At 44.4% G+C, this 12,208-nt stretch overlaps 1 protein-coding gene across 1 annotated transcript in view; it reads right to left on the bottom strand.

Moving 5' to 3' along the window:
* Positions 1-12,208, bottom strand: part of SEC8 (subunit of exocyst complex 8) — a 44,130-nt gene that overhangs the window by 6,988 nt on the left and 24,934 nt on the right. Inside the window, exons 17-21 of the mRNA XM_087532706.1 lie at positions 10,648-10,755; positions 9,293-9,558; positions 7,655-7,740; positions 6,995-7,190; positions 6,831-6,908 (exon numbers count right to left, since the gene is read on the bottom strand). Of these exons, the coding sequence (XP_087388832.1) occupies positions 6,831-6,908; positions 6,995-7,190; positions 7,655-7,740; positions 9,293-9,558; positions 10,648-10,755 (734 nt within the window). The remainder of the gene's footprint in view (positions 1-6,830; positions 6,909-6,994; positions 7,191-7,654; positions 7,741-9,292; positions 9,559-10,647; positions 10,756-12,208) is intronic.

Genomic DNA, 12,208 nt, shown 5'->3' with positions numbered 1-12,208 from the left:
TCAAACTACTCTTCTCATCGGCATAACATCCGCAAACCGACGGCCAAACGGAGGTCACAAACCGGACGCTATCTACTCTCCTCTGCGTGTTCATCAAGAAGAACATCAAGGAGTGGGAGGAATGCTTACCCATCGCCGAGTACGCCTACAATCGAGCAAGACATTCTACTACTGGCAAGTCCCCTTCGAGGTCGTCTACAGATTCAACCCGTTATCCTCATCGGACATTCTATCACTACCACTACAAGAGCGCACTAACATGGACGTGAGTGCACGAGCAACTTATCTCAAGAAGGTGCATGAAGAAACACGACAAGCAATCGAGCGCCAAGTACAACGACTCGCGACCAAGCTCAACATCAACAAGCACCCCATGATATTCAACCTAGGAGATCTTGTGTGGATACACCTTCAGAAGGACAGTTTCCCGAACGAGCGCAAGTCCAAGCTACTACCTTTTGCCGACGGACCCTTCAAGGTGCTAGCACGCTACAACAACAATGCATACAAGATCGCCATTCCACATGACAAGTACAACGTGAGCGACATCTTCAATGTCAAGGATCTATCTCCCTTCCATGGTGATAAGGTTTTTGATCCGAGGTCGGATCTTTTCCAAGGAAAGGGGGGAGATGATGCGGAGCATCCTACAGTCATCCCCATGGACCTACCTTCGTCTCCCAAGACACCACGTGAACCAATGACTAGAGCTCGAGCAAGGGCTATCGAAGCCGACGTGAACTCGCTCCTCTCCGAACTTACATACTCCTCCACATGTGAGACATGGCTACTACCTGAAGAGGAGACCTTGTCTGTGATCAAGTACTTGGAGTAAGGCCATGAAGCTGCTACCACCTACGTTTTAGGGTTAGCATTGTGATAGCTCAACATTGAGATAGAGCTTTGCTCATCCACTTACCCCTACTCCCATGGAGATCAAGGCCTCCATGTGAGAAGATCTCCCAAGTGGATTCAAGACCCCCTTGTGGGAAGATCCTCCAAGGATTCAAGACCTCTCTCCTTCAAGGATTGGGATGAACTAGCTACCCTTTGTACCCTCTTGTGTTGACTTTGGATCTTGTATCTCCCCTGTGTGTATGTGGATCTAGCACATAAGTGATTGAGTTTTGTCTATTTGAGTGTTTTCCCTCTCATGTTCTTCGTGTTCTTCTTGGGATCCCCCTCAAAATCGTGAAAGATCGGCCTTAGGAGTTCCACTCCACATCAGCTATCCCAATTGTGATGGATGTTTAGCTACATACAAAGGGCAATAGTACCATGTGTCGGAATTTAACTTTGCATATTCGTCTCTACGCAAAGTCATTGAGCCTGCATTTGGTGTGTTCAAGATGAAATGGCATATTTTACTGAAAATGCCAAGTTACCCATAGGCCATGCTTCCAACATTGTGGTTGGTGATGATGCGACCATGCAAGCAACTCGCGAGGCGATTGCTAATGGATTGTTGGCAGATCAAGTATAGTTTCACATATTAGTTGATGAGACTACGATGGTAAGTGTGTATTTTGGATGATATGTGTACGTATGCAAGCCTATGATGGTTGGTCCATATTTTGGATGATATATTTCGTATATAAGACTGATGGATGTTGCTTATTTTGGATGTTATGTGTCATTTTCATATATCGGATGGTATATTCCTACCATCATTACAATTCTAGAAAAAAATAATCCATATTTTTTTGGCTAAATCTCACTTTATCGAGTCAGAACACGTAACATGCGCTTTAATCTGCATATAAACATCATCGTCGACACTCCAGAACGTTACTGACATTTCACAACACCTATAGCTCCTCTGACCAATAACTGAGTAAACAAACAGCCAGATTCTGATTCTCAGGAATCAAGAGCGACAGCTGATTCTCAGGAATATAGAGCCAGGGGATTCTAGGGAATCTGTAGCCCAAACAAAGGGGGCCTTAGTACATTGCATGTTGCTATATAGCATAGGATATGCAGATATGGCCCTGGTTAACCTCTAGATAAATGGGTTACCAATAAATTCAGTTAAATGGCTGATTCACCGATTAATCCCTACTCAGCACCCAACCGATAATGACTATTTGAGCGCAAATTCCTGTCAATACTAGGGTTCTATTTTTGAAGAATGTATTATCTGCCGATCTAACTACAGGCAAAGAACAAATAAACAATATGCAAATTGATTGGTCCTCCGGTGACTCCATGGCTGATTTGGTTATCAATGCTAGAAGAAGTTTTGGGAAGCCCTTCTTCACTGAAGTGGTTTTCATTGCCTGCTGGAATATCTGGATTGTCAGAAATGCTAAGGTTTACAGGCATGAGAGAGCTGGTTTAACAAGTGGAGATATGCTTTCATTCATGATATCAGTCTTATGCAATACAAAGTGAAAGCTGCCTACAAGGATGAGCTCCTGAGATGGGTTTCTTTCCTGCCCCCTTGAGGCCCTCTTTTGTGATCTTCTGTTTCTCTCTTTTGTATTTTAGTTTGATTACCCCTTGTAATCCTCCCTTCGTAATTGTTTACTCCTCTTAATAAAGCCTTTGATATGTTGTGGGGGTTTTGCCCTACAGTTCCCAGTCAAAAATAAATAAACAATATGCATTCCTATGGCTTGCCTGTTGGCAAATTTGGACATACCCCTGTGTCATGTTTACAGTGTTGAATTTAGCTTTTTGCAAGTTGCAGGGCTAAACTGATCACGGGTTCATAGTGCAATTTACTCTTTTATATACAGTTTGGCATTGTGGTAACTTTTCGCAAGTGCTTACTAATTTCCATTTGTGGATATAACGGTTAGTTGAAAGCATCATCTTTAGATTGTTTTACTTAAGTCAGTAAATACCCCCCTATGTAATAAGATTCTATAGTAAAAACAATCATAGATTGGCTCTAAAGAACACTAAAGTTGTACTCATACTTGTTAGAGTTATATTTATGGTGGCCTTTGGCCTTTTGCATTCTGGCCTTTGGCCTTCTCTGTACATGTATATATGATGGCTTTTGCCTCCTGATAATACAAAGTTGCATTCCTAACATGGTATCAGAGCCTAGGTCTAGGGAATCTATATCTGGCGGCTCCCTCGTCCTCCTCCAGACGCCAAACTATATTTATGGTTGTCGCTCTACATCGACACCTTTTGCGACATCCACCGGTGCTGTTGGCCCCTCTACATCGGCTACTTCATAGCTGCACCGCCTCCTCTAGCCGCTTCTCTGCATGGTGTTGGCCGTTCTTCATCGGCTCTTCCCACGACTTCCGCACTTGGTGATTGTCGCCCTACGTCGACTCCTCTCGCGGCTTCCGTGCGTGGCGTTGATGGCTCTGCGTTGACTCGCTACTCTCCATCGACTCTACATGTGGCTTCCACGGGTGGTGGCGACTGCTCATCGTCGACAAGTGTTTCTACCTCGACCTCTTCTACTGTGTCGTTGTCTCTTCTACTGTGTCGTTGTCTGCACGTGAGATTGCACAACTACGATGCCTGCTTGATGCTTGGGATTCTTCACCGACAGTTTCTGAAGGTTCCTGACCGACTCTTCTAGCAATGAGAAACCACCTTCAACCCATTCAGGTACATCCCCATGGATTCTTGATACCGGAGCATCTTTTCATATGACTTATGATTCTTCCACTTTGACCTCCGTTCGGCCTGTTGAGTCTGTTGTTCGCGTTCTTACGGCTGATGGCACTCCCCTCCCTGTAGCTAGTCGAGGCACTCTAAGCACTTCTTCATTTCATGTTCCCTCTGTAGCTCATGTTCCTCGACTTACCATGCAGCTCATATCTGGTGGTCAGATTGTTGACTCTAGTTGTAGGGACATTCTCTACTTTGATTCGTGTTCTGTTCAGGATCGTCGCACAGGCGCTCTGCTTGGTGATGGCCTCGACGCTCTAATGGTCTCTGGGAGCTTGACTGGCTTCGTCTTCCCTCCGCTGCCACCGCCGCCAGTCTCACCGTCCATGCTGCTGCATCTACCAGCTCTTTTCAGCAGTGGCATCATTGTCTAGGCCATTTATGTGGTTCTCGACTCTCGTCTTTGGTTCATCGCGGTGTTATGGGGTCTGTATCCGGTAACGCTTCGTTGGATTGTCTAGGTTGTAGGCTTGGCAAATAGATTCAGCTACCCTATCCTCACAGTGAGTCAGTGTCTGAGCGCCCTTTTGATCTCGTTCACTCTGATGTGTGGGGTCCGGCTCCCTTCACTTCGAAAGGGGGTCATCGCTACTATATTATCTTTATAGATGATTTTTCTCGGTACACTTGGATCTATTTCATGTCTTCTAGTAGTGAGGTCTTATCTATATACAAAAAATTTGCTGCCATGGTTCATACCCAGTTTTCCACCCATATTCGTGTTTTTCGCGCAGATTCAGCTGGTGAGTATATCTCCCATGCGCTGCAAGGATTCCTTGCCGAGCAGGGTACTCTTGCTCAGTTCTCGTCGTGCTGTTAATGCTCAGAATGGTGTGGCTGAGCGCAAGCATCATCACCTTCTTGAGACGCGTGTGCGATGATGATCACAGCCTCTCTTCCACCTCACTTCTGGGCTGAGGTTGTTACCACTTCCACCTATCTCATCAATATTCAGCCATCTGCTGCTCTGTAGGGTGGTATTCCTCTTGAACGTCTTTCTAGTCGTTCTCCTGATTATTCGGCCCTTCGATTGTTTGGTTGTGTTTGCTATGTTTTGCTTGCCCCTCGTGAACGCACCAAACTGATCGCTCAATCTGTTGAATGTGTCTTTCTCGGATACAGTGACGAGCATAAGGGCTATCAGTGTTGGGATCATGTCGGTCGTCAGATGCGTATATCCCGAGATGTCACCTTTGATGAGTCTCGTCCCTACTACCCGCGTCCATCCTCCTCAGCCTTTTCCACAGAGGACATCTCTTTTCTTACGTTTCCGGATACACCCCCATCGGTGCCCAGTATTCCTACTCGTCCCGCTGTTGCAGATCCGACGCCGTCCTCGCCTATGGTTTCTTCTCCTCCCTCATCGCATGACTCTCCACCTTCATCACCGATACCTTCCTCTTCTCTACCTTCATCACCGATACCTTCCTCTTCTCCACCTTCATCACCGATACATTCCCCGTCTCCACCTCCAGTGATTTCACCTCTCCCCTCCTTCCCTTTCCATTATACTCGTCGTCGACGTGTTGTGGATGAGTCTACTGATGTGCCCTCTACTTCTGATGTGTCTTCTTCCTCCTCTCGGCCGACTTATGGTCTTTGTTCTCGGCCTTGTCCACCCCCTGATCGATATTCTCCTTCTCACTATGGTCTTTCTACCGTTGTTGAGTTGACTTCTTATCGAGATGTCGTTGTTCATCCTGAATGGCAGTTTGCCATGGCAAAGGAGATTGCTGCCCTTGAGCGCACCGGCACGTGGGATCTGGTTTCTCTTCCTCCTCGTGTTCGTCCCATCACTTGTAAGTGGGTCTATAAGATTAAGACTCGCTCTGATGGTTCTCTTGAGCGTTATAAAGCTCGTCTTGTGGCCCATATGACCACTGTTCGCACACTTCTCGTTGTGGCCTCTGTTCGCCACTGGTCCGTGTCTCAGTTTGATGTTAAGAATGCCTTTCTTAATGGTGAGTTGCGTGAGGAAGTTTATATGCAGCCACCACATGGGTATTCAGTTCCTGATGGCATGGTTTGTCGTCTTCGTCGCTCTCTCTATGGCCTTAAGCAAGCCCCCCCGCGCTTGGTTTGAGCGTTTTGCCTCGATGGTCACTGCAGTCGGTTTTTCACCCAGTGCTCATGATCATCACCGGCGACGATCTTGAGTACATTGCCTTTGTCAAGGCCCGTCTCAACGAGCAGTTTTCTATGTCCGATCTTGGTCCACTTCGTTACTTTCTTGGGATTCAGATTTCTTCCACCTCTGATGGCTTTTTTTTATTTCCCAAGAAAAGTATATCCAAGATCTTCTTGCTCGTGCGGCTCTTAGCGATGAGTGCACTGTTGAGACTCCTATGGAGCTTAATGTTCAACTTCGTGCTTCTGATCGTGAGCCCTTGTCTGATCCGACTCGTTATCGTCATCTTGTTGGGAGTCTTGTCTATCTCGCTGTCACTCGTCCGGATATCTCCTATCCTGTCCATATCCCGAGTCAGTTTGTTTCTTCTCCCACTTCTGTTCACTATAGTCACCTTCTTCGTGTTCTACGGTATCTTCGTGGCACTATCTCTCGTCGTCTCTTCTTTCCTCGTTACAGCTCCAGGCCTATTCAGATGTTACCTGGGCTAGTGATCCTTCGAATCGTCGTTCTCTTTCTGCTTACTGTGTCTTTCTTGGTGGTTCTATCATTGCCTGGAAGACGAAGAAACAGACTACAGTTTCCCGTTCGAGTGCAGAAGCTGAGTTGCGAGCTATGGCTCTTCTCACTGCAAAGGTAACTTGGTTACGCTGGTTACTTGAGGATTTTGGTGTTGCTGTTACTACACCTACTACACTCTTGTCAGACAGTACGGGTGCTATCAGTATTGCGCGGGACCCAGTGAAACATGAGCTTACCAAGCATATTGGTGTTGATGCTTTCTTTGTGCGCGCTGGTGTGCAGGACCATGTTATTGCTCTTCAGTATGTGCCTTCTGAGTTACAGCTAGCGGACTTCTTCACGAAGGCCCAGACTAGAGCGCAACATGGATTTTGTCTTTCCAAACTCAGTGTTATGGATCCACCATGAGTTTGAGGGGGGTGTTAAGAGTTATATTTATGGTGACCTTTGGCCTTCTCTGTACATGCATATATGATGGCTTTTGCCTCCTGATAATACTAAGTTGCATTCCTAACAATACTAACGTGGGCTGGCCTACCTGAGTTGTAAGAGAGATGATGAAGTCATCAGGATCTTCAGCGTCTTGATCTTCTACATATTCTCTTTTTGTCATTTCCTGAATGTTTGCAAGAAAATTATTGACATGCGATAAATCCATCAATAACAACAGAGTAATACCATCAGAAACTTGAGTACTATTACCTGCATGTGATATATTGTCTCCAACTGCATTTCCAATCTCAAGACTCTAACACAATCGGTTGCTAGCCTTCTGTACTCATTAGCAAGAGACGCAAGGCTTTTCGGAATTGCACTAGTTGTGCGAGTATGGTGACTTTGGTGTATGTCACTTTTGTTTTCTGAGATGGTGGATGGACTTATAAATGACTCACCAAGCCTGAAAGTTCAAAGGAGGCAAAACCATAAGCATGCAGCACAGGAATTCTCGCGATGACAGATCGTAAGCGATGATACAACCAAGAAGATCAGCATAAGTATTACTCCCTCCGTCCCATAATATAAGAACGTCCCATAATATAAGAACGTTTTTGACACTACACTAGTGTCAAAAACGTTCTTATATTTTGGGACGGAGGGAGTATATGATTGCTAACTACTCCCTCCATCCCACAATGTAGCTTGCAAAAATAACTTATATTGTGGGACGAAGGGAGTATTCTTTAATAGGGTGCGACTGGAATCAGATGTATACTATAGCTGGAATGTGTTGATGCTTCATATTCGCACAATGTTCTAGTGCACTAACTGAATCTACCCTATTTGCCCCTCTAGTGGATATCAGTGGAATAGTACTGTAGTTCAACAAGATGGGTAGCTAATCGAGTGAAACAATAGGTTTACCTTTCAACTGAATCTGCTAAATATTCTAAGGAGTCGCTAAGAGATGCCAGCAATATCAATTTCTGGTCATCATGGATCAAGTTTTCCTGCATACCAAGAATAACAGTTAACAATTAGCATGAAAATATTATAATCATATACTGCCCAATGTCTCTCACATTTCAGGACTATAATAACGCCTCTTGAAATAAAAAAGTTCAACTTGTCCCTTCCACAGTAAATATTACTCCCTCCGTCCGGTGAAAAGTGTACATATAGAAATTTTAGGACAAACTATGGAGTGAAGTAAAAAGTGCATTGGAAAGGTGCAAGCCACCATCTCTCTCCTCTTTAATTACCCAACCTCCAATGAGCTAAGTGCATGTAGAAATTAAGACCATATGTGTAGAATGTTATTGGTCTTGATTACCGTGTGATGAGAGAGAAGCATTTTTTCCTACTTTCAAGTGCATTGGGAAGCTAGAAGTATACTCTTTTGCGGACAAATTTTAAATCCAAACGTACACTTTTCGCCGGACGGAGGGAGTATGTATAAGTATGTATCTTATATGAGACTGTATTTTGTGCATGTGCTTGAGCTCCTCAGCCACACAGATGCTTAAGAGATATATGCAGAGATCTTCGGAACAGAGTAGAGAAGGTAAACATCAAATCAAATCAACGTGTGAAATTGGTCATCTCCGACTATCTTTCAGTACTAAAATATATAGAACCAGTGTACATCAGCACGAATGATGAGAAGGCAATGGCGTGTAGGTTCATACAATCTTGCCCCCACATGTAATTGAGAGAGAAGAGTACATCTTCATTATATAATACTCCGTATCAGACAAGACACGTGAGTCTGTACAACCAGTTAAAAACAAAACACTGCATGCATCTTTGTCCTCTCTTTTCTCCTGTTCTATTCTATTCCATCTCTCATTCATTCAAATCCAGAATCCCTTTCTCTCATTTGTCTGACCCTCACTCCAGGACATGCTCACTGCTGGTACGCTCCTTCTCCACATTCTACAAGAGGCAATGCCTAGAAAGGTAGGCCATGTGAAGTAGCTATTGGGCCGAAGTGGGCTTTCTAGATTAGCAGCAATTTTGGTTTTCTATTTAAGAGAAAATGTCTCATCACTTTTAGAACTTGTTAAGCGTAACTAATCGGACTACCAAATGGGGAGCTACTGAATCAGAGTAATCTGATTCATGAATCGGTTATCAGATTCGCGGACCAGAGATGTATACCCCCCTCGAATCCGAATCCAATTCGTAGAAAGTGATGGATCACAAATTGCGAATTGAGCAGACTGCGAATCTGGTAACATTGTCAGCTTTTGAAGATAAGGCGTATCAGCCAAAAGTCTAGAACATTATCAGCTTTCAAGACATGATCAAACTAGAATTGTGGTGTATATCTTCTTCTAACATCAACAACTGGAACCTGTTAGTGCATGCCTCAGGAGAAAAAAACCATAAAAGTATATTGACTAGCAGAATAATAGCACATAACTTATGGATTAAAATGCATGTGCATGCAAATTCACACCCCCTCCCCCCCCCCCCCCCCCCCCCCCACACACACACACACCCACACCAAAAAAAGGAAAATGCATAAGTACTAAAAAGTTTGAACGTGACAAAACATACCTGTTTTATCGGGCACATATCCAATAGGAGGTCACTTAGTTCAATCTCCACTTCAATTCCTGCATCTGGAATGTCGTTATCAAGTTGACCGAAAGACTTTTGCAAAGAAGCATTTGCAGGGTCCAGGCGCATTAAACTTTCAACATCACTCCGTGAGAGGAGAATATAACTTTGTTTCTCAAGAACAGCCTGCATTTTGCCAGAATATAAAAGGATCATGGAGAAAACAGAGCGTAGAAATACACTTGGACTGCAAAAAAAAGGGACTTGTTTTTATTAATTTAGCACCAACGGAGTTGAGCTACAAGAGCATCACTGCATCAAAGTAAGCTGTGATTGCTTAGAAAATTGCTAGCAGAACTCACCCAATAAGATTAGTTGTTAGCCATGAGTTACTAGTACGAACGTTAAATGTAGACATTGCAAAAGACACTTGCTTTGCCTGCTGATTTGACCACCTCCATATAAGGTGTGAACATTCCCACCCCTATCCTCGAACTACCCGTGGCAGGCTGAAATTTCCGTGAATGGTTCCAGATGATTATGGAGCTGTACTTGCACATTGAAAACGCTATACACGCCCATGACCCATACTTCAAGCAGAAAAGAAATGCGGCTGGGGAACTTGCGTGCGTAAATGTGATCACATATGGTGGCCCAGCTGATTCTATTGATGAGATCATTCAGGTCAGAGAGCACGACCATATTGAGTTTATGGAGAATGGTGAAAGCTGTGGTTGCAGTCTTTTGGGAGTACTTGCAATTACAAAATGAAGAGGACACCACAAAGGCTTATGGCAATTGGTGCTTAAGAGGGTTCACGAGGATATGCTTGGACGCATCACTCGCATGCATTGGAGGTGGAAGAATTGCCCTGTGCCATGGCACGGCAGTTCTTTTGACATGTCCACTAACCAATAATCACTCCACAGTTACCAGATTCTCTCAGTTTGCAATTCGGATTCATGATTCACGATTCACCAATTTCCATGAATCGAATTGACAGGGGGTATACATCTCCTATTCGTGAATTAGGCGTAGGATTCACAAATTGATTGCATGGGATTCGAGATTCTGTTCTATTTGTGAATCAAAGATGAAATACATTTTAAGAAATAAAAGATATAGAAAGAAACGACCCATCAGGCAGTTCGGCTGGCTCAGCTAGTGCCACTCCCAAGAACAATTGGACGCTCAGATAGTGACCTCCATTCAAATTAATCCCCTCCTCATTTCTGCCCTAACTCCTTTAGAAGCTGAAACCAAAACCACCAGCCACCACTCCTCACTTCCTTCCTCCAGCCAAGCCACACGCCCGCTGCTCCTTCTACTTTACTGCTGCTGCCTGCTCCCACCTTTTCCAGTGCCATCTCGATGCTGCTCCATGCTGGCTGCAGCTCCCTCCCATCTCCTCCCAACAGCACGTCCAGGCTGCTCCTGGTTGACTGCTACTCCCATCTCGTCTGCAATTAATTGCGATGATAGCAGAGTTCAGCAGCAACAGAGGTGCCACATCAGGCAGCAACAATGAGGACACGAGGGACACCCAAGTTCCTGTTTGTTCGTCCTCCAATCACAAATCAGACAGCAAATCAGGTGCGAATCGAATGAATTCAAACCCCAATCTACAATTGATCTAGATCAGAGTTCGACGATGGTTTGAGCGAATCCGGTAACTATGAATCATTCTTGAAGTTGTTGCTTTCCAGGATCTATGGATTTGTGAAGCAGCACAAAGGTTGTGGAGGAGCAACTCCACCTTGCTGCTACAATGTGTACAGCACAAGTGTTGAAGGAACAGCTTCAACGTGCTGTGCTAGATATCGCTCTAGAGGCAAATGTAGGCCGATAGGGCAGCAAGAGTTCAATCCAGAACTCCTAGGGCACAAGATCTACTCCAAGATCTTAGATAAGAACAACAAGTTCTATTATAGGTAGTGGGTACATAGTCTGGTTCCAAAGTAGAGGTGAGGACCTCTATTTAAGCCCCGTTCGCTTCAGAGGATTATGAAGCATAGGAAAGTAAAAAAGTGTAGGAACAGGGGTTCCTTGTAAGTACAATACGGAGGAATTGAAACAGAGGAAAGAAACAATGGATGTGCGTTCGGAATATCGGATGGGCCACCAGAGGTCGTACTAGTAATAGTCAGGCAGCAACAGTATCTATGAGAATTTTTTTATTCGCATATAGGCATTCTTCTCTCACACCTCAACTCTATGACAGCATATTTTACTCAGCTCGTCAGGAGGGCAGCCTCGGGCTTCCGCCAAAAAAGTGATCAGAGTAGATGCGTTTATTCCTATGGAATCAACACTGTTACGAATCATTTCCTATGATCTACTGTAGCAGATTCCTTTGAAAAGAACGCAACAAAGGAAAAAGAAACCATGGAACTCACAATTCCTTAGGAATGTGTAGAAATCCTGTGAAGCAAACGGGCCCTTATAGGGCTTTGGGAAGCCTTCACATACTTCTACTTATAGCTGGAACACTCGGAACACTCTAGGAAACATTATTTAGGATTCACCATTCTATTCACAGCTACTTATAACTAGAGAACTCTAGAAACAGCAGGTAGGGTAAAGAAAAGAAATACTAAACTAGACTGGAAGCATCTAGAAGTAGCTAAACAGATCTGGCATGTGTTTTTCTTTCTTCTTCTTCTTTTTTCTCATCTATTGTTCCTCATCAATTTGGCATGCATACTTTGTGTTGCCTGGGTTTCAGAATGACATTTCCTCTCTGTGCAAGGCTAGCTGCTAGCCACAATGATCTCACAATGACGTCAATGTTCCACATCTAAAGTTGACTGTCCATATCTATGGGTCTCGTCTAAACCAAACAGTGTGGGATATACAGCTCGGCAGCCGAGTTTCAGAAGTGCACACTTATTAGTTTGTATTTCAAGTCAGCAG

The sequence above is a fragment of the Triticum urartu genome, chromosome 7A, assembly GCF_056163025.1.
Source record: "Triticum urartu cultivar PI428250 chromosome 7A, HENAU_Tu73, whole genome shotgun sequence".
NCBI classification, from domain to species: Eukaryota; Viridiplantae; Streptophyta; class Magnoliopsida; order Poales; family Poaceae; genus Triticum; species Triticum urartu.
The sequence above is the reverse complement of the archived record's forward strand: the minus strand, read 5'-3'. Positions and strand labels throughout refer to the sequence as shown.